We start from the raw sequence: 22656 nt of genomic DNA on the forward strand, positions 1-22656 counted from the left end.
CTTCTTATTTACAGTGTCACCAGAAAGTGAGAACAGGCATTTGCATGACATGTTTGTAGCCAGTATTGCGAAGTATTTACATGCCAGATATGCTAAACAGGCGTATGCCCCTTCATGCTTCGGCCACCATTCCAGAGGACATGCTTCCATGCTGATGACACTCGTTAAAAAAATGATGCATTAATTAACTTTGTGACTGAACTCCTTGGGGGGAGAATTGTATGTCCCCTGCTCTGTTTTACCCGCATTCTGTCATATATTTCATGTTATAGCAGTCTCAGATGATGACCCAGCACATGTTGTTCATTTTAAGAACACTTTCACTGCAGATTTCACAAAACTGATTTTTTCACAAAAAAGATACCAATATGAGATTTCTAAGGATAGATACTGCACTTGATCCAAGGTTTAAGAATCTGAAGTGCCTTCCAAAATTTGAGAGGGACGAGGTGTGGAGCATGCTTTCAGAAGTCTTAAAAGAGCAACACTCTGATATGGAAACTACAGAACCCTAACCTCCAAAAAAGAAACTCAGCCTTCTGCTGGTGGCATCTGACTTTCATAATGAAAATGAACATTCCTCGATCTGCACTGATTTGGATTGTTATCAAACAGAACCGGTCATCAGCATGGATGCATGTCCTCTGGCATGGTGACTGAAGCATGAAGGGACATATGAATCTTTAGCACATCTGACACGTAAATATCTTCCGATGCCAGCAACAACAGTGCAATGAGACTGCCTGGTCTCACTTTCAGGTGACGTAAACAAGAAGCAGGAAGCATTATCTCCTGCAAATGTAAACAAACTTGTTTGTCCGAGTGATTGGCTGAGCAAGAAGTAGGACTGAGTGGACTTGCAGGCTCTAAAATTTTAGAGCACAACAAGGTAGCCATTCCTGCATTCCTTTGAATACAGCCATTCCTTTGAATACAGTTTTCTTTTTTACATAATTCTACATTTGTAAGTTCAACTTTCATGATAGAGATTGCACTATGGTACATATAATAGCTGAACTGAAAAATACCATTTCTTTTGTTTTTTTACAGTGCAAATACTTGCAATCAAAAATAAATGTAAAGTGAGCACAGTACACGTTTTATTCTGTGTTGTAATTGAAATCAATATATTTGAAAATGTAGAAAACATCTAAAAATATTTAAATAAATGGTATTCTATTATTGTTTAATAGCACAATTAATTGTGATTATTTTTTTTAACTGCTTGACAGCCCTAATGTGAATCTTTCCCTCACCATCCGATGTCACTTAGGGCAGGAGCATGGCTCCCCATCTTTGTCTATCATGCTGTTTGCAGGAATGGCTACCTTGTTGTGCTTCTATAATTTAACCTTTTTTATGAGGATAGGTGGTTGGCCCATTGCTCAGCCCCAACCTGGAGGACTGCTTTTCCTCTGTGCTCTAGTCTTTGAGAGAGAGAGAGAGAGAGAGAGAGAGAGAGAGAGAGTGTGTGTGTGTGTGTGTGTGTGTGTGTGTGTGTGTGAGTGAGTCAGAGAAAGAGCTATGCCAGTGGGAATTTTAACTGATAAGGGGTGTGTGTGTCAAAATCACATCACATAGCTGTCTGTGGTGGCGTCCTGATTGCCTTTCTTGCACTCTGCCCCGTCCCAGTTTGACGGGATGCTTCCGGAGGAGGAGGAGTTGGTGGAGAGTCCCCTTGAGAAGGAACTCACCCTTGAAAACATCATTGGAGATAAGATCGAGATCATCGCCCCGGTGAACTCCCCTTCCCTGGACTTCAACGACAACGAGGACATTCCAACGGAGCTCAGCGACTCGTCGGAGACCCATGATGAAGGTGGGCAGTGATAGTGGGTATGGCTGTCCTGTGGTGTCCCAGGATGCCCTGGTGCTATCTTTCCCAATTGGAGGTATTGTGGGGATACTGTGTTACCCTCCTTTACTGGATCCTCAAAGTCTTCAGCAATTCAGCATCATGGGCCAGATGAAAGGGTAACAATGAAATAACTCCATGGGGTGAATTACACTACTACTATTACAGTCGTTGCCCTGGGGGCATTAAAAGAAAGGGAACCAGCTGTGTCTCCTTTGGGCTCTTTTCCTTTCCCAGACTGTAAATGGTACAGTCCTGGCACCGCAAAAGGGGAGTCCTTGAGCGTGGAGGCCAGCAGCATTCTCACCTCTCTCTGTCTGCCTGCAGGGGAAGTTCAGGCCTTTTACGAGGATCTGAATGGCCGGCAGTACATGAATGAGGTGTTCAGTTTCAGCGTGGACAAACTGTATGACCTGCTCTTCACTGACTCCCAGTTCCAGAGGGATTTCATGGAACAGCGTCGGTTCTCCGGTGAGCCATGCACCATCCTAGCACATGCCCCATGCCCAGCAACTGATTCAGGCAGCGTTCTCTGAGCACTAGGTGCTAAGGGCAATGCAGAAGGGGGCCTCTGCGTGTTGGTCTGGAGTGCGCAGCTTAGAGGCACAACTTAGGGTAATGCTGTTGCTGCCACAAGTGTACCTGGAGGGTGATGCTGGCTGGGCTGGGGGTACCAGTGGGAGTCCTGAAGTCTTTGGAAGTTGCAGGCCCCATTTAAGCTCAGCCCACCCTTGATCACACACCCAGCTCCAGGCACCAGGTTCCCAGTAGAAAACATCTCTGGCTCCGCATGCAAATCCCAGCATATCACAGAGCGGCACAGTCTGTAGCCCAGGCAGAGAGTGATTCTTGGTGCAGTACAGTCCATGTTTTTACTGTAGCTCTAACATCGTCTTGTGGGAAGACCGAGAGACCCCTGACCTATCCCTGATACTGGATAAGGGGAGAAAAGCCAGACCTCGGAATTCCTCAGGCGTTTCTAAAGTTAAAGCAATGCTGCAATGAGCCTCTTTCTACCTGTTTTCTCCCTGTCCCCCAGCTGGCAGCCTCACAGGACTTGAAAAGTGTGGTGGTTGGAAAGGTCAATACAAAACTCTGTATTAAAAAAAAATAGATAGATGGCGTGAATGTGAGCACTGTCGGAGGAGGCTGGATTGACAGCCCTGGAGAATGATGTCCTGGTGTATCTGTGGGACAGTCAGCAGCTTCCGCAGCCCCTCCACACCAGTGTGCCTCTGTCCTTGGGGAGACCATGGCTAGGGAAGGGTGAGGTTTTCAGTCTCAAACCTGCCAATGAGGGGAGTAATGAGAGCCAATCCTGTTGGTCCTGGGTGTGTGGATAGCATCCCACTGAGTTAACACCTCTGTCAATCCAAGAGTCTAACTTGGTAGCCTTTCCTTTCCCAGATATTATCTTTCATCCATGGAAGAAGGAAGAAAACGGCAATCAGAGCAGAGCAATCCTGTACACGATCACCCTCACCAACCCTCTCGCCCCGAAAACTGCTACTGTCACTGAGACTCAGGTATGTGGAAGCAGAATAGGAAGGTGCCAGACAGAGACTGATCAGAGACTTATTTTAATACCCTGGGCTCTGGGATGTGCATGCGCGCTCTCTCTTTCTCTCTCTCTCCCCTGCCTGGCTTCCTCTGTTATTAATTTGCCACTCATTATCGTTGCAAATTCTAATGGCTAAGTTGTGTTACAGGGAAGTGACTGGGAATTTCCAGGTGAAGGGAAATCTGTTCCCAGAACAAACAGCCTAATTAAACAGCAAAGCCGCTGTCTGCACCAGTGGTTCCCGAGGTACAGCCTGTGGGGCACTTGCTGGTAGTCAGTAGGGAGCAAGTGGGTCACATGGGGGTAGCTCCTGCTCTTTCCAACTGCCTGTGTAGGCATCCAGGCTCTTTATTGCATAGAAGTGGTCAGAGCCAGAGGCCAGTAAAAGCAGCACAGAAGAGGAGCCAGTCTAGCTGTCTTTACTTAGTAGCTGCAGCTACATAGCAGGAAGCAGTAGCTCTGCCTTGAGACCAGAGCCTGCAGTGGCACTGGAGTTGCCAGCCACAGCCCAGGAGAGGAGTATCCAGGCAAGCAAGGGAGAAAGTAATGAGGCAGTCAGGAAGAATGCCCTGGGGAGCAGCGGGAGAAGATGACAGTGTGGCTGAACAGTTTGTCTGGGGGAGCAGAAGAGATGGGAACCCAAGCAGCAAGGAAGCATTTGTAGGTGAAGAAGAGGCCCATGCAACAGGGAAGCATATGCAGAATGGAAGGAGAAGGAAGCCAGCCAGGTAGCAGAGGATCATGTGTGAGAAGGCAGAGTGGGGGGAGAGAGGCACAGACCAGAGTGGGGAAAAGGGGAGATGAAATGAAGAGAAGAAGAAGCCAGTGCAAATAATTTTATTCCCAAGGGGACAAACCACCTGTCACTCAACAGAGAATCTGACACTGCTTGGTCATTCCTTCATGTTGTTTTCCTGTGTAAGCAAATGCTGTAGCTCCTACGGAGGTGTTATCCTGGCGGAGGAGGACATGGCCTGCATTATCATGATGAGAGGGGCTGTGTCTTCCCAGCAGAGTTAACTCCTCTTGAGGTAGCTGTGTTCGAGTGAGAGTGGCCCCACTGCACAATAACACCTGAGTTGCACAGAGTAATTGCTTTGGCAGCTAATGTGTTCTGCTCACTTATCTGTAACCTGTATCTCCTCTCCTCCGACGGGACAACTTGAGTTAAAAGCATCTTCACACTCGAGTTAAGGGGTTTCTGTTGTGTGGATGGGACTCAAGTTAGGGGCAACACTCAAATTATAGTATAACTTGAATTACCTTTGCGGTGAAGACAAGCCTTATGAAATCTCTGGAGAATCCCTTGTCTGTACAGTCTCCGGCTTGTTAAAGTGACGAGGTTACCTTGTAAAGTAAATGGACTAGACTGTCCATTGTCCTGCACCTTGTGTAGCCATTTCCACCAGTGCAAAGCCTTTGTGAAATGCTACCAAACCCAGAATGGTAATGATTCACACTCATTTTGCACAGGTGTAAATAATTTTGCAGTGTATATGGCAATAGAGAATTGGGCCCATTGACTGCAGTAATTGATTATTCTATCCAGTAAGGCAATGCTACTTAGCCTTCATGCCAAGAAACAGATATTTATGTTGTTTACAAATATTTGCAAAATTCTTCCTTCTATACAATATAAAGAGCCAGAGATCAGTTTATTGGGGAACGTCAGTTACATAAGTCGGTTGGGGTATTGTTTCTGATGGGATTAGGGTATGTAACTAACCCAAACTGATTGAGTTTGGAACATTATAATCAAATTTCCAATTTCAGATTTGCTATAGGGAAATACTTGAGCTTAAATTTTGTTATTTTTTAATGAATATTCACACCAGGAAAACTCAGCTGCTAACGGAAAACTTAACACAAAAGGGTCACGTAGGTGGCTCTTACTTCTGCATGAGATGTTTTGTACGATTGCAGTGAGGAGCCATGCTCTGTCCTGGCCTCGCTCTGACCAGACTAACCACTTCCCTGTGCTCTCCTCTCCGCTTTGCGCAGACAATGTACAAAGCCAGCCAAGAAAGTGAGTGCTACGTGATAGACGCAGAGGTGCTAACTCACGACGTCCCCTACCATGATTATTTCTACACCATTAACCGCTACACGTTGACTCGTGTCGCCAGAAACAAAAGCCGACTCAGGTACCGTACTCGGAGGGACTGTGGATTTGTTGATGATGAAAAATACTCATCCACCGGCCCCTCTAGAGCACCTTTCCTCCCAGGATCTCAAAGCACTTTACAAATAGCAAAGGTTGAACTCCTGCCCTCTGCTTTACAAGGGAAGGGTGGAGAGACTGCAAGAAGCCTGTCTTTGCCCCCCAGACCTTACCCCTTGCAAGCAGAACCTCCCCATAGCTCTTGAGAGTGGTAGGAGAGGTGGCTACCTAACCCACTGCCCCTTGAGCAGACAGTATAGTTGGTGCAAAGGAAGTGTGGGTTAGGGCTGGGAGATAGCGGAGAGCCAGAGAACCTCTCTTTGAATAAATGGTTCCTAGGGACAGCTGCTGTGTACTATCAGTTGAATCTTGTGGGCAATGGGAGGTGCCGACAGAGAGCACAGGGGGAAGCAGAGCTACCAGCAGGTTTGTACTGGGTAAAATTCCGCAGCCTTGGAGGTTTGGGCTGGGCTTGGAGCAGCGCCCGAGTGTTTGGCTGCGTATCCAGTACACATCCAAACTTGCTGGGGGGGATTTTGAAACTGGGCTGAAAAGAACTGCCACAGGGAGAGGCTTTCAGGAATGGGCCACAGGCAGCATTTTGGCGCTTCAGGCCCCAGCCAGAGCCACCATCGAAATCATGACAGGGAGAAATAACACATGCTCTGTTGCTTTAGCAAAGGTTTGTAGGTCGTGGGTTCACTTGTCCCCACTGCATCCAGGGGGCAAAGATTAGGAGGTGACAGCTCGGGAGTAACTGGGTTTGTTCTTTTTTCCCCTCAGGGTTTCTACAGAGCTTCGTTACAGGAAGCAGCCATGGGGGCTTGTGAAATCCTTCATCGAGAAAAACTTCTGGAGTGGCCTAGAAGATTATTTCCGTCATTTAGGTGAGAGCTGCAGTAGCTCACGAGTTCCACCGTTACCGAGGGGCCGAGGTGTGTTGATATCAGGGTGTGTGCCTGGTGGTGTGGGATACAATAGCGGACTAGCAAGGGTCGGCTACCATGGCTGGGTTTTAGACAGAGCTGGATGATGTTATTACTTCACATTTAGCGCTGCCCATTAACGTGTGTGGGTCGTGAGATCTCAATGCTTTAGCATGAACACAAGGTGGTCAGCACCAGACATTCGGCCAGGTGCATCATGGATGTGCCTGCTTTCATCTTCTGAAGCTGCCAGCGCTGGGCCCAGCTTTGGCCCAGAGGGTGCACTGGGCGGAAACTGTGTTGTTATGGTCCCAAGCCTCTATGAAAGTGACCTTGGATAGAGTGACCCTCAGTTATTTTCCCTTGATATTAAACACGTTGCCTGACTCACTGCAGAGAGCGAACTGACCAAAACCGAGAGCATGTACCTAGCGGAGATCCACAGACAATCCCCCAAAGAGAAGATGAGCAAGCAATCCACATTGCGCCGAAGAAAACGGCCCCACGCCCACCTGCGGGTGCCACACCTGGAGGAGGTGCTGAGTCCCGTCACCACCCCCACAGATGAGGAGGTTGTGCATCGCATCAAGCACGTGGCAGGTATGGAATTGCTAGCTAGGAGCTGGGCTCTTCGGGGATGGTTATGGGGTGGGGCCGGGCCCCTCTGGGGGCCAGGGGTGGAGTGGGAATGGGGGCTAGACCCTTCTTAGAGGTAGGGGTGCAGTGGATTGCCGCCTCGGGGTAATTGTTGGAGTGGTATTTGGGAGCGTGGAGAGGATAGGAATTGAGCTCTTCCTAGGACATAACTTAAATGCATGACAAAATGCTTCCCCTCAGGTTCCACGCAGACGCGGCATGTCCCTGAGGACAGTCCCGGTGGCTTCCATCTCCAGAGCGTCTCCAAGCTGCTGGTCGTTATCAGCTGTGTGTGAGTGACTCCTTACACCCTCCTGGCTTGCTCAGTTTCTCTCCTTGGGTCCTGTCTCTGGGGGGAAGGGAGTGGGTTGGATAAAGAAAGAACCGGATAGGAGTCTGAGTCACCATGTTAAGATGTGGATCATCTCCAGCAGAAGCTGCCCCAAAAGCAAAAATCAAATAAATTAACCTTTTAAAAAAACACCTCATAAATGTTCCGTATAGTTGAATTCTAGCTCTGGTCAAAGGTTTGGGTCAGCTCCTGCTGGGGACGATCCACATCTCAACGTTGTGACTCAGACTGCTATCCAGTTCTTTCTTTATCCAACCCACTCCCTTCCCCACCCAGGCCTGACCTTGCCCTCAGCCAGGCAGAACCCTGCATTCCCACACATTCCTAGAAGTCCTAGGAGGTAGCTCAGCTCCAGAGTACGCTTTGTTCGCCAGAGCGCTTGGGAAAGGACAGGCTGTGTCGGGAGGGGGAAATCTGTAGTCAACAGAGGGGAAGGGAGGCTAAGCCGATGAGAGGCCAGAGAAACGAATATGAACATGAGACCCCATAAATAGTGAAGAGAAAGGATTGTAAATTACAGAAACATTTTTGGAGAGCAAGGAATAAAACAGGTTCTTTTTATTGCATCCAGGGTCTTGGTTTAGACATTTGACAAATTAAGGATTTTGCACAAGTTATACAGAGACTGTAATTTTTTTATTTACCTACTTGGTACCACATACAAAGAACCCAGCAGTTCCCAGGAAAGTAATAATGTGGTGCATTTGTCATGCAAACTATTATACTGTAGTGATAATGGTAAAGGTTCTATACTACTACTACAACAATGTTTTTATTATTTATTATTTTATTTATTTTATTATTTTATTATTATTTATTTACATTAGTTTTTATTGTATGTGACCAGTCGGTTTGCTACCTATTTTCCTCTCATCACATTCCAGAGTGAAACCTTCTTGGCTACTTGCAAATATGTATGTTCCAGAGTTCTGGGTTTTGGAGAAATTCCATATTGGAAGGAAATCAGCCCATTAGGAAGAGATTTCTAAGAAATCTTAAAATTATAAACAGATTTCTTAGAAGAGAAAAAGTCGGGGGAAGGATTGGTGAGAACTGGGTGTGCCTGTACAATGGTTATAGCAGGCTATTAAGAATCAGGACTGCTGGGTTTTAGTCCTGTCTCTGCCACTTACTTTGCAATGGCTACCACAGTGGTGGGCTCATTAGAAATGCACAGATGATCCAAACAAGCTTGCTCCAGCTACAAGACCTCTTTCGGTCTCCATTTACCCACCTATAAAATGGGAGTCCTGATGCTTACCTGCCACTTAGGCTGTTGGGAGGTTAATGCACTCATGTGTAAATGACTTTTGGAGGAAAGACACTGTACAGGTGCCTGACAAAGTATTAATGATTTACTGTGACCTGCACAGAGAGGAAAATCTTCCCCAGGACTTAACCTAACTGAAACATGATCTTAATAACAGAGGATCCTCTGAACCAGTTTGAATAAAGTAAGAACAACCCCAATCTTTTGCCCCAAACTCAACCAGCCTTTTCAGAGGTTTGGAAAATTTGAATTTACCATTTGAATTTTACTTTTTAAATTGCTGTGCCTCTTTTACTGCACTTCCTGGTCCTGGCTGGGATAAGGCTGAAGACGCTTTCTGACAGAGCTGGTACATCTAGCAGCAAGCCAGATACTTCCTGCTGGATGTGCTCAATAACTCTGGCACTGTGGTAGGCATCTTCTGCTAGATGCACATTTGGCAGTGCTGCAGATATATGCGGTTAGACTGACCTGGTGTATCTGGCAGCATGGCAGATGTTTGCTGCTGGACATAGCAGTACCTTCTCTACCAAAACACTTTCTTTCAGATGCACCTGGCACATCCAACCGTTTAGGTAAGAAAGCACAAAAGATCAATATAGAATAGTCCCTGTTAATAGGCTACCAGACAGCTGTCTGATTGGAATGACTTAGAGGCTACCAATGCATCTGCTTCCAAACTGGTGCGCCAGAGATCAAAGCGTTAGTAATATTTTCAGAATGCTGTATCTCGCCAATGGCCATTAGCCAGAACCGTGTACCAGAGACATGGGGTTGGCCCACTGGTTCTGAAGCTGTGGGGATGTTCACAGGCAGCCCCAAATATAGTAATTAAAAGCCGCCCATCTTGGTTGGCATCTTTTATCTGCGCCGCTGATGCATCTAATAGATATAACAACCACAAATGCCAGGTTGCTGCAACCTTGTATAAAGTCAGAGCATTGGTTGGCATGCTGTGCCGTCAGGCTCCTCTCAGGCAGCTTGGTGCAAACAGAGAAAGAGGTGCTTGCAACTTGAAATGTGAATTTATAATCTGGACAATACCGTGTGCTGGTGCCCCAACTGTGGTGGTCTGCAGGCACCACTCAACCTCTGCTGTGCTGCTAGAGAAAGAAGAGCATTGTCCTTAGAGAAACATGCACGCAGCTACAGCTTTCTTCCCTTCTCTCTCCTCTCCTTCCTCTCCCCTTTCTTTTCTTCCCTTCTGTGTATTATATGTATCCACCAGACGTTCCCCTTCAGTTTCTCCTGTCCCTGTGCTGGTGTTTCTAACCTCTAGCTCCTCCATCTTTTCTCTTTCCTGCTCCCATTAGGATTTGTTTCAGGTACTGTCTCTTTTTTACCTCTTTACTCTTGTGTTTTTCACCTGCTTGTCTCAGTATCCGATATAACTCGGCACCCGCTGAGCTGGAATCCTAATCCACCAAACTTGGTCTATTCGTTGACTGAGCTGATCTGTCAGTCTCCCCATTGCTCTGCCCCCAGTTGTGTTCATTTCATGAAGTTCTGTCTGCGTCTCTTTCTCCTTCTCAATTAAAGCTTCAGGCCCTGGTCACCCAGTTCTTATCCAGGCAAAACTGCCACTGCCATCAGCTGACTAAGGCATCCAGGACCCTGGGACCTTTGGGGCATTTTCTAGGGTGGGGCTTGAATGATGTATATAGTTGGGGACGTTTCCACCAGTGTCTTTTCTCTCCTTCCCAGTCTGGTGCTGTTGGTAATTCTCAATATGATGCTGTTCTACAAACTTTGGATGTTGGAATACACCACCCAGACCCTCACCGCATGGCAGGGCCTGCGGCTACCGGAAAGGTAACTTTGCATTTTATTGATCTTTGCCCCTCGCTAACTATTACTTCATGTAGACATGGGTGGCTTTTCCAAAACTCCACAGCCTAGAGCTGCCTAGTTGCCTCTTTCCCAGCCTTACACCCTAAAGGGAAGATACATTATTTGGATTGGAACAAGCTGAGGCTTACACTGGGGGTGAGAATCAGGCCTTTCCTGCTATAGACTCTGCTAGCTGAGCAGTACTCTCCAATGGTTACAGCATGGGGCAGAGAGCCAAGGGTCACCTGGGGCTTGTTTTTGGCTCAGAAAAGGGAGTGTGGTGTAATGTGTAGAGGGAGTCAGGACTCCTGTCTTCCATTCCTGGCTTTGCTATTGACTCTGTTGTGTGACCTCAAGCAAGTATTGTCACCTCTCCCCTCTGTGGCTCAGTTTCCCTGTCTATAAAATGCAGTTAACAGTACCTACCTTATCTGGAGGCGGGTTGGGCGCTGTGGTGTATAATTAATTGAGTGCAGAGCATTTTGAGTTCTTTGGACCAAGATACTCTGTTTGGGCATATTGTTAGTAAAGTGTGTGGGGAGAAGAGGGGGATATGAGGAACTATCCACTGGGCTCACTGTGTTCCCCAAAAGTGCCAGAACTTGAGCAACTTCAAATGATCATGGATAAAATTTTCAAAAGAGACTTAGGAGCATACGTTCCATTGATTTTGAATGAGACTTCATCTCCTAAGTGCCTTGGACATTTTTGAAAATGGGATAGTCTCCTGAGACACTTGGGTGCTTCTAAAAATACAACCGCTTAAAATGAGAAGGTGGGGGTGGTAATATTTTTTTATTGGACCAGCTTCGGTTGGTGAGAGAGACATGCTTTTGAGCTACACAGAGCTCTTCTTCAGGTCTGGGAAAGGTACTCAGAGTGTCACAGCTAAATATAAGATTGAACAAATCGTTTACCATAAGTAGTTAGCACACATTCTAAGGGCCCATTGAAGGTGATATGACCTGTTAACATCCCTGTAGTCATAGGACAAAAAGGGGGGTGAAGGGGTTACAGATTGTTGTAATAAGCCATAAATCCAGTGTCTTTATTAAGACCATGATTTTTAGTGTCTAGCAAAGTTATGAATTTAAGCTCCCAGGTTCGTCTTTTGAAAGCGTTGTGCACGTTTCTTTTGAGGCTGGGGACTGATAGATGAGATAAAGCGTGATCACTTGGAGGAAGATATTCACCCACAGGTGATGTGGTGTTTTTATCTTTTATCATTTTCCTGTGTGAGTTCATTCGAGAGTGTAGTGATTGTCTGGTTTCACGCACGTAGTTGTTGTTGGATATTTTATATATATATAGCTTGTCTCTCTCACTGACAGAAATTGGGCCAATAAAAGAATTACCTCACCCACCTTTTCTCTCTAATATCCTGGGACCGGCACAACTACAGCACCGCATACATCTGGAAATGTTCATTTCAAAGCATCTTCACTGAAGCTGAGGTTGGGCAGAGGTTTCCAAGGAAGACAATGTGTGGTGGGTGGAAGTTTTATGAATGAAAGAGTGTGGGAGGTATGCTCTGGCTTTGAGGTGAATCGTCAATGACATCCTTTTACTCAGCAGCCAGGAAAACTCCCCTACATCCATCCCACCCCCTTGCTTCTCCAGAGCCAAACCATTTGTGTTTCGTGTGCATCTGACAGGTTACCCCAGTCTCAGTCAGAATGGGCTCAGTTGCTAGAGTCCCAGCAGAAGTATCATGACACAGAGCTACAGAAGTGGCGTGAGATCATCAAATCCTCCGTGATGCTTCTAGACCAGGTGAGACCAGTGTCTCCCGGACACTTGCCCCAGAAGTTCCAATTACATGAGACTGGGTGGAACATTTCTACAACCACCCTGCTGTCTGTCTAGATCCTTACCCAGGCTGTCTCTAGCTGTCCCCACATGCACATCATGACCCTTCAGGCCCATCTTCAAACAGGACTAGTGCAAGCAGGTAAGCTTTGACACCTTCAGAGCAATCCTGAATTCTGGAGCTTCTCCTTGATGGAGTACCCTAGGCCAGACGGTGGATGTAGCATCAGGGCTGGAATGCTTGATGTTCACATCCCAGTTTGATCCACTCAGCCCTCCACAGTCTCATGGTAATATAGACAGATTGACTCCCATGCAGCTTACCGAGTGCATGTCTTCCACATGAGACCTTAAAGAGGGAGGGGGTCTGCTCCGTGTGAGCATTGGAGATCCTTTAGGGCACTTTAGAGCAGGGGGATGATGTTTTTGAACACTCCTGCCCTGCCCCCACTACCTGTTTGCTGGTTGGTGTCCACCCTCCCCCACAGAAAGGGGCTGTCTGTACAGACTTTGCAGTTTGTAACATGCTTTTGCTTCCAATATTGTTTTAATAACATGTATCTGTCAGAAACCTAGATCCTAGCTGTCGCTCTCTGCTCCATCTGCCTGGCTGGCCATGCACCTCTCACTCCCTGTCGCTTCCAGGCCAGGCACTCTGGTACCAAGCCAAGGAGTGTAATAGGAACACATTCCTCCAGACCATGGTGGGGAGGCTAGGTTCAAAGCCCCAGTGCCTCCAAGACTTTACAGCAGCCAAACACTCAGGGTGGCTTTTGTCTTGCAGATGAAGGATTCACTAGTAAACCTTCAGAATGGCATCGGGTCACGCGAGTCGGAACCAGAGGAGAAACGGAAGCGTTTCCACTAACAGAGGCGAACACAGGAGGCCAGAGGATTGTGTGCAATATGTGTATATAGACCATATAAATATATATATACAGAATATAAATATATATATATATTATATACAGATTTTAAAAGAGGAAAAAAGCCTATGTACTGAAGAGGAGAAGCGTGGGTGCAGACCTCCAACACTGGCTGAACTGGAGCGTCTCTGGGGTAGGACGGGATGCGATGGCGGGGGCTGTGCTTTCCCAGCACTGAGGCACTGTCCGGGAGAGTGCAGCTCACGCTTACCTGTTCCCATGCACCTCTCTTCTGTGTATTCTTGGCTGTTTGTTTGTCTGTTTGTTTGTTTTAAAGGGAAGAATTGGAGCAAATGCCCCTCCCCCTCCCTGCCTGAGGGTACCTGAATGTTGAACAGGTATTTAAAGGGGACACTGTCAACTTTATCTTGCTCCATTGAGGACAAGGAGGATTTTGCTAGAAGACCCTTGTGGGAGTAGCCTACAGTCCCTTGTGGGAGTAGCCTACAGAATTGAGCAGGCTTTGAGCCTTGAGAGTTCTCTGGGAAACGACTCTTATTCAGTAGTGAATGGGGTTTGTTCTGAGCCCTCTGCTAGAATGCTGTAGCAGGGGTGCAACGCGCCATTCAACTGGCCAGCCTAATTTTGCTAAGTAAAGCACAGAAACTGAACCAGATTTTCTCAGTGAAACATTTCACTTTTTATTAATAGAAGTTACATTAATGGCAAAGTAGAGGGGCGCTGACATGGGTTGTTACTCAGTATTCCTGGCTAAATCCAGACCCTGGCATATCTCACTGAAGTCAGTGAATTTAGCCCTTTGGTTCTTTTTCACTTGACAACGTCCCCTTTACATACTCTGTTTTCCTCAACCCTCCATGCGTTTGTGTCCCTGTCAATGCGCCATCCCTGTGCTAGGGAGCTGCAGCTGTGCTGAAAGGGCTATCTGTGCTCATTTCCCACTCAGAGGCACGTAAAGCCTAATGGCTCTGACTTGATACAACACCTTGGCTTTTTTTCCTTCTTGTTGCTCACTATTTTTAAACCCCTTCTGCCAAAAAAAAAAAAAAAAAGGCTAGGTGAGGGCATTTGGCATGTACCAGTATCTACTTACATGATACTTTCTGGTGGAAACTCACAAGAAGAGGGAGCAGCTTCCTTTTACAAAAAAAAAAAGAAACCACGATTGCAATTAAACGGATTGAATAGATCTGTATCAGGAAGCCACCCACCCTCCAGTTGCATGGCTGATCCCTGGAGATGTTAGAAGTGGGGTGGAAGAAAGGCCCGGCCACACAGGTAATTTTTATTCTTAGAAAGATGCTGTAAACAGGGGAAGTTCTGGTGCGTTTCCTGTTGCATTGTGGCGAACCTTTTAGAATGAGGGTAGGCCGGGGCTATCAATAGGGGCAGCTACAGGGGCATCCACGCAGCAGGCAGCTCAGGCTGTTGCATTTGTATTTATTTTGAAAGGTCATTTAAAAGGATTATTTTTTAATGATCGGGCATTTTAACCCAGCAGTTGTCGAGAGGAAGCCTGAGGGCTGTGGTATGTAACATCCTGGGCTCGGCCTGTTAGCTGGGCAGCTGGTGAGATGTCTGTCTGGGTATGAATCCCACAGCAGGTGGGCATGTTTTGTGTCTTGGAGGAGCAGGAGAGGGACACGGCGCAGTCGCTGGGGACTTGAAAATGCCATACCTGAGCCCATGGCCTTTGAGCGAGCTTCGGTGACTGGAGGGGACTAGAAGCAAGGGGAAAGATTTAGGAGTTATTATTGGGCACACCAAACAAATGGGAACCCAGCCTGGTGAAAGCCTGATCCTGAGGTACTGAGCACACACAAGTCACACTGACAGCAGAATGACACCATGCCTTTATGTTGTGCTTTGCAAAACTGGATGAGTATCATTGTCCTTATTTACAGATGGGGAAACTGAGTCACAGAGTGGTGCCCACTGAGGTGTTTCAGTGGTAGAGCCAGGAGTACAACTCCACATCATCAGGCTTGTGCACTAACCACCAACCCACATGGCAGGTGATCAGCAGCTCTCAGGATCAAGCTCTGACAGTGGCACATCCCTTTGCGTGGTGAAAGGATAGAGGGGATTCGCGGTGGTGACTAACATGCTTCCCCATCTTGCCTTACCAGGTGGATTAGTTGGTCTATGGACCCTCTATCTCCACCGTCTCTGACTCTGGCAGGATTTTCTCAAGCAGTTGAGATCACCTGACACAGCCCTGTTTAGGGGTAGTATTGAGTACTGGATAATCTAGCAGATCTGCTTCATCTCTAGCTTCTGCATGAGTTGAAAGAGCAAGGTGAGCAACTGGCCCTTCCTGCACCATATCGCACTGGCCTACATGGCTCTAGAAGGAGTTTATCTAAGCCATTTATCACACACTCCTCCTAAAAATGTGCTAGATGCCTAGTTTGGCTGGGGAGGTACTGAAGCTCTCTGGGGGGCTTGTTGGTGTCTTGTATGACTATCTTAGCAGACTACCGGGGAAGGGGGAGAAAGACAAGGCAAAGGACTATAGACAGAAACATGCCCAGGAACCTAGGGAATGTACTGCTTTATATAATTTATTGTATTTATACTTATTTATTTAACTTAATGCTACTTAAAACTGTACGTCTCCCTGGCATTTCCTGACAGAGCCAGAAGCTGCTGCTGAAATGGGCAATGTAGGGTGAGCGTGAGCCCCTAGCACAGAGGAAAGAAGAGAGCAAGGCTGGAAGTTGAGGCAGGTCAGTGCCTCCTGCTGTGATGAGGATGGGTTTGTGTCCTGCTGCTGTTCTAAGGACAGAAGAGCCCAAACTCACTGGTGGGATCCAGGACCCTGCCCAAGGAAGGTTTTCATGTCTCTGTTACTGTGGGTCTAGCTTAACCTCCCCCTTTCCAAGGTTTTAATCCAAAGGAGAGTGGGGATACTAGTGGTTTCTGTCCTAAATATGCTATTGGAAAGCTCATAACGTATTTGCAAGTGACTCTAGATCCTGGAGCTCGGGGCGGCTCTAGACATTTCGCCGCCCCAAGCAGGGTGGCATGCCGTAGGGGGCGCTCTGCCGCTCACGCGGCAGGTAGCTCATGTGGACGTCCCGCAGGCATGCCTGCGGAGGGTCCGCTGGTCCCACGGCTTTGGTGGACCCCCTGCTGGAGGTGAAGCTGCAGTCTGTAATCTAGCTCCTGGGTTGCACGTACAGATATATTTGTCCTGCTTAGGAAGACAGGAACCTGCCCCAGCTGTGAAGGCCAAAGATAAATGGTAGCATTCCAGGTTTGTTTCTCATAGTCACAGGCTTTTCAGTGTCTCCTACAGCCCGTTAAAGATCTGTCCATCTAGTCTACCCCTTACCCCGGCAGTCCATTTTCTAGTGTTTTGTCCAAGAGCCACAGCTTCCCTGGAAGAGTCTGTTCCATCCAGCAGATCACAAGACTACACAAACTTGTGCTGCTTTAGTTAAACTGCTACAGATTACTGTGTATCCATTCATAACCAGTTTCAAAATGGTGTATCCCCAGCCTGTACATTTATAAGCTCAACTGTTAAGAGTGTGTACGCATGCAATGACACCACTTTAACATCATATTGTTAGTGAAATCAGTGCAACTGTACATATAGAGAAGCCCTTAGTGTCAGGAAACTTTTCCTGGCCCACTGGCAATAATTCCTCTCTGGCTTTCAGCTAGTGTATCCTTTGTTGTCTCATAGCTCTGCTTAGCTAGCCTTTTTTAAACTCAGATCCTCACCCTTTGCTTCTCTGCTCCACTTGCAGTGAAGAAACACACCCATTTCTTTGCCTCCTGCATTAGGGGTTGAAGTAGATTAAATAATGTCAATAGGGAGCCAGAATTAAGATTAAAGGAGACTAAAAGAGTTAGGTACCCAAATCCTATTGCAGTTCAATGGGAGTTGGGTGCCTGACTACTTTAGGGTTCTCTGAAACTTCCAGCCTGAGGTGTGCTTATGGTTAAAAGTTTGTTAATCTAGCAGAGGTTTCTAGTGGTAAAATGGAGACAGAGATAAATGGAAGGGAGGATACTGTAAGTACAGCTGAGGTGAAGGTTAGTTTTCACGCTGGGCTCTTCTCTCTGAGGCTCGCCCATTTTGACCTAGCCTGAACACATGGGCAGACACATTTATTGCCCGGCTGACCTGTGGGGAGGAGGTTCGTAGCCTTCGTTTGGCACTCTGCCCCGACAGGCCCTCGTCCTTCCACTGTGAGTAACCACTCAGGTTCACAGGCAGAAGAGTTTGGTTTGATTTTCAGTGGCTGACCAATTGTGAAATAGATTTTTAAAGGGTTTATCCTTCCACTCCACTCCCCTTCATGCTACAGCTAAAGCACCAGCCAGATATTTAATATACACAAACTAACTTAAGCAGAGAATGGCCTAAATAGTGCTGCGTGAGATGCTGCAGCGCTGGAGGGAGGGGTAGAAGGACAGATCATCTGGGACCCGGATTCTCAGCTCTAGTCTTTCCGTATGTGGAGAAAAAAAAGTGTTTCCTTGCTAAACCCAGTTTTCAAACTTGGCTGCCTGAATTAGGTACCTATATTCTGCCCAGTGGTGCTTACCTGAAAACGGGTATTTTGGGCTGTAGTGTCCGTATAGTGCCTGTGTTTGAAAATGGGGGCCTAGTTACATAAACCCAAGACTTACTCATTTGTAAAACAGCCATCATCCTAGGGTAAGTGTGCAGTTCAGATGTGGGAGAGCTGCGAGCAGAGGAGGAAGATAGGCAGGCAAACACTCTTAGACTCATTTCAAAACTTTGGCATTAGTGGGAATGCTGTGTTCCTGTTAGAGCAGGGTGGAGAAAGAATGGAAACAATTTCAGCCTGTGTACTTGACTATAAAGCAGCCATGCTTTTGGAAGGGTTCAATCCTTAATGTATAGTACAAGCCACCCATTAGCTAGGAAGAAGCACGATTTTAAAAAAAAAAGGTTTAAAATAGATAAGCAAAAATAATAAGAATCAAGGTCACAAAACTCTGAACTCCCTATGCAGCTAAAGCTAAAAGCTAAAGCCTGAACCACAGTTTCAAAATCAGCGTACATAGTAAGTAAATATTTTAATCTTGGACGGTAGTTGTGAATGTCAAGATCTAACCCTGACATGAACACTCCAGCTTTGACTACTTTGCCCTCTGGTAAAGCTGATTGCATGGTTAAATCGCCCATGCCAATTTGGAACTGGTTTCCTATCTAAGATCTCTCTCACTCAGTAGGTCTACACCAGAGCTGTAATTTCTAGCTCACGTAGCTATGCCCATGTTACCTTGATCAGAGGTAGTGGGTATGTCTACCCCAACTGGAAATTACACCAGTTTAGACAAAATCTATGCACAGAAAGGGTGCATCTCTAGTAGAGTTTAACCTTCTACCCAAATGTATTTTTTAATGCACAGTTTAAAAGGAAGAGATGGTTTTTGCTGCAGGTATAATGTGTTGGCTTTACTGAGCTCTAACCTGAAAGCTCCTCTGTGGAAATAATGCTTGTGTCACCAGCAGCAGCCCTTAAATGGACCCATTTTCCCATCCCAAATATAAACAGATAATATCAGTCAGGTACAGCAAGCCAAAATTCTTCTCGCATTTAAAGCCAGACAATTCCAAGGAGTCAAAGATTTACTCGGGTGTAAAGGGGACAGTTCAGCCCAATATTTCCTCTTTGTGTATATGCTTAGTTGTCAACAGCTAATTTTCCTAACCTACATTTTTATAGGAGGGGGGATTGTTTGTTACAAATGGACAGCTGCAGTCGAGTCTGTAACCCCAGTTGGCTGATGTGCACTGCAAGACATTTTGTGAGGGGTCTGCAGTGATTCCTATGCAAGAAAGGAGGAAGGTCCAGCTCTTCATTGGAATGAAAGCACTGATAGAGCTGGATATGGGTCAGGTAAGAATCTAAGATTGACTGCCTACCTTGGCAGCTCTCCAAACTGCTGGATGGAATGTGTTAGTTGGGCACTAACTCTCACAAAACCAGCCTCTCTCAGGGTGCTGTGGCTCTTTTGCTTCCAGTGGTGGCTAGAAACTTGAAGCACAGTAGCATGACAACACCATTAACATGTACAACATTGCCTTCAACTCACTCCCCCTCTAGCTCCTCAGAACAGGAGGAGCAATGCTGAGGCAGAGTGAGGTTGAACACCAGATACAATGGCAACCCTCAGTCTAAATTTCTGTGCATTAGAATGCTAAGTACACAAGAGAGGATCCCTTTCCTACCAGCACCTAGGAACAGGGCATGCTTCCCTCTCCTATGGCCTCGGAGTCCATTCCTCTTCATGGTAGCTTTGCATTCCAGGGCTTGGACACTCAACACTTGCCATGCAGCTAGCAGTACCAGAATGGAGAGGAGTTGGAGCAAGGCAGACGGTGGCTTTTCCATCATTCAGCACTGGAATGTGGAATTGGAAGAAATCTCTTCTCTCCAAATCCAGCCCAAAGCTAAAATGGCCAGTGCTTCTCTCACCAAACAAGCTAATAGGGCTTAGTGTCAATCACTTCAGAGGGTCAGTGTCTTTCCTCTTCCCCCCAAGCCCTTGCTGGATAAGGGGTCTCTGAATGCTGCTGGAAAGAGTAGGGGCACCTCAGGGGAGATCAGCTCTGTCCTCTTTGGGGACTATCCAAAACAGGTGGGCTTTTTCCCCCCTCTACACAGGCTGAGGGCAGGTAGTCCACTATGAGATACACAGTCAAGATGACAAGTGTCTTTTCAGTTGAGTTGTAGGCAGGGTATGAACATCCCATGATAATTTGTACCAGGTTTGAGAGCAAGATCTTTTGGTTACTTACTACAATTAGCTGATGTTTGACAAGAGAAGAGCATAGCCAACAATACAGGCTTCTGCATGCTCTATAGCACAGGTCCCTTCCACATGCATCCAGAACCAACCTTCTCCAAAGAATACTTCAGCATCCTAAAGGAAGGGCCTTGCTCCTTGCAGTGACTATTCTACAAGGTAACGTTCTGAGCTTGTTACTGTAGAATTCTGCTGTATATTTTTATCAGTGAAGCTGCTCTTCCTTTCCCCCCTCAAACCCTCTGTGAGTTTCACATATTTCAGCACAGCCGCACCTGGCAGTTTGCAAGCCGTTAGGCTCTGATTTGCCACCACTGGGGTGGTAGAATGGAACCTGGCTTGAGGTTGAGAAGTGGGAGGGCACTGGTTGTGAAATTACCTCTGTTCTTGTTTAACAGAGACTGTGGGTGAACACCACTAGACCAAAGTGTCTGAAATAACCAATCTGAGAAATGACTACCGTGCTGTACTGTTTGCAGGAGAGAACTGTACTGAATGTTCACTCCCCTCTGATCAGCCTGTGCTCTCTCTCTGCTTGCCAGTGAATCTCTTTTGTGCCATAACATGCTTTTTTCTAGATGTGCAAATCAGCCAAAATAGTGTGTTACTCTCCCCTCGCTCAGCCATAGCTGAATATTCCCTTAGCTACACAGGGAGAGCTGGCCCCCAAAACACATTCTGCAGCTAGTGCTTGCATGGCTCCATTTCCTCCCCTCCCTCACCTCACTGCTGCAGGACAATCAGCTCTTTTCTATCCCACTTTCCCTCTGTCCAAGATGGACTGACCTGATGCTGTCCCTGCTTGTCCTTCCTTGCAGCAGCCTGTGTTATGCTAGGAAATGAATGTTTTTTATTTTGGTGGGGAAAGGACTTTCCTTCTGGTGAAGGAATTATATTTGCACATGACTCAGGGAGGCTCCTCCTCCTCTGACAATTTTTGTTACCTCACTCAGTTTGGTTAGTTTCATTGCTAACATTGAGGGCCAGCTTCCTGCATCTGATCTTTGAGTTAGAAAAATGCAGCAGACAGAGCTGCTCAGGCATGTTCTATTTCCAAGCTAGTCTGAACTGCCCCAGCAGCCCTGGACTGTGGGAGACTGGCAGCTGCTACTGCTAAGAAACAGCAACTTTAGCCAACAAGAGGCTGGCGCTTGTGCCACATCAGTATTCTTCTCTGAGATGGCTTGGGAGCCTCTTGTCTCCCTCTCCCATTAAATAACACTTTACAGAACTAAGATGGAAGCACCAACCTGCACTTTTGGTCTTGTACATTTTGCAATGTTACCAGCTGGTTGCAAGGCATTTTTTCCCCCACAGCTCACACCTCAAATGCCCCATGGCCAAGTAGTGCTGCTATGTTCCTGGACTACTTCCCCCCCCCCCAAGGGCCTGGTGCCTGCAACCCTGATTCAGATGAGTAATCCTTACTCTTGCAAATAATTCCATTTGAGTAAGATTTACTCACATCAGCAAGAGTGGGTTGTATGATCATCCCCACAGTGGGCATTTCCCCTCTGCATAGTAACATTCTAAACTGGGAGGGAGAGATATGGTCCGAGACTCACCTCTGTCTTGTTGACTAGTCTGTGGTGGCAACACAAACTCTGCAACTGGGCCACATGCAGAAGGAAGAGCAGTTGTGTTTTGAGGCGTTGTCTGGCTAACTGTGTTTGGCTCTGTAACTAATAAACCTTGCGCTGTGCGCAAGGTGTGATAAAGATACTTACCTGCTAGGAAACTAGGAATTAAAGGCTACACAGCCAAATCTCAATGTAAAGTAGCTAGAACAATGGAAAATACATTATGAATAAAAAAAGTATTGAACAAATGACAGTGACATTTGAGTTGTGTTTTTTTTATTGTCCTACCTAATTCTAAGTCTTCCTTGTTATTTCCATATACAGAGAAAGGTCTTTCCTGACACCAGTGGGGGATGATCTTCCCAGAATACACATTATCTTGAACCTTGGGGCAGTGCCATCTCACTCTCCCATTTTCAATCAAAAGATAGGGAGTCCTAATACAGCTTCCCCAACAGATGGGTTCCCCCTACCTAAACATATTGGAGAGGGTAGCAGTGTCTGTCTGTAGGAGCACTTCATAAATTACAGGGTTAGTGGAAGAAGACAGGAAAAAGCATCTGGTTAGTTTAGAAAATCAGAAAGGGGTGGGGAATAAAACATGGCCCTTCCTTTACTTTAAGGGGGCTGTTAAGGAGCCTTAACAACTGAGGAGGTTAAGTGACTTGCCTAAAGTCCCACAGCACAGTGAGTGCATCACAGTCAAGCATAGAATCCTGGAGTCATGACTCACTTCCTCTGCTCTAGCTACTCCCTTATGGATTGAGGGTTAATATTCCTCCCATAGCATTTTAGGCTGACTATGCTGGCCGAGGAAAAATGAAGACTTCCAACATAACCTAAGTAAGCGAGGGTTCTTCCTCCATTTAAAAAACTGGGTTCTAAGAAACCAGTGCCCAGGCTAAGGCACTGCTGATGGAGCATGCTTAATCCATAGATGGGCTCAAGCTGTAAGCCTGGGATCTGATTTCAGACACCCTGTGGGTCAGGT

General features: G+C 46.6%; 1 protein-coding gene across 3 annotated transcripts in view; it reads left to right on the forward strand.

The window, feature by feature from the left end:
- The window catches only part of GRAMD1B (GRAM domain containing 1B), a 284969-nt gene extending 263056 nt beyond the window's left edge, over positions 1 to 21913 (forward strand). For 2 of the 3 annotated variants that reach the window (XM_039496099.1, XM_039496101.1), the window contains 10 exons: positions 1633 to 1819; positions 2183 to 2326; positions 3263 to 3381; positions 5418 to 5560; positions 6361 to 6464; positions 6900 to 7103; positions 7341 to 7431; positions 10466 to 10573; positions 12247 to 12364; positions 12458 to 12642. In XM_039496099.1, coding sequence (XP_039352033.1) covers positions 1633 to 1819; positions 2183 to 2326; positions 3263 to 3381; positions 5418 to 5560; positions 6361 to 6464; positions 6900 to 7103; positions 7341 to 7431; positions 10466 to 10573; positions 12247 to 12364; positions 12458 to 12553 — 1314 coding nt within the window. In that variant the 3' untranslated portion in view covers positions 12554 to 12642. Of the gene's footprint in view, positions 1 to 1632; positions 1820 to 2182; positions 2327 to 3262; positions 3382 to 5417; positions 5561 to 6360; positions 6465 to 6899; positions 7104 to 7340; positions 7432 to 10465; positions 10574 to 12246; positions 12365 to 12457; positions 12643 to 13184 lie in introns of those variants that run through there. The other variant, XM_039496098.1, reaches the window with a different exon arrangement.
- The last annotated feature ends 743 nt before the right edge of the window (positions 21914 to 22656 follow it).

The sequence above is a fragment of the Mauremys reevesii genome, linkage group 12, assembly GCF_016161935.1.
Source record: "Mauremys reevesii isolate NIE-2019 linkage group 12, ASM1616193v1, whole genome shotgun sequence".
Lineage (NCBI taxonomy): Eukaryota > Metazoa > Chordata > Testudines > Geoemydidae > Mauremys > Mauremys reevesii.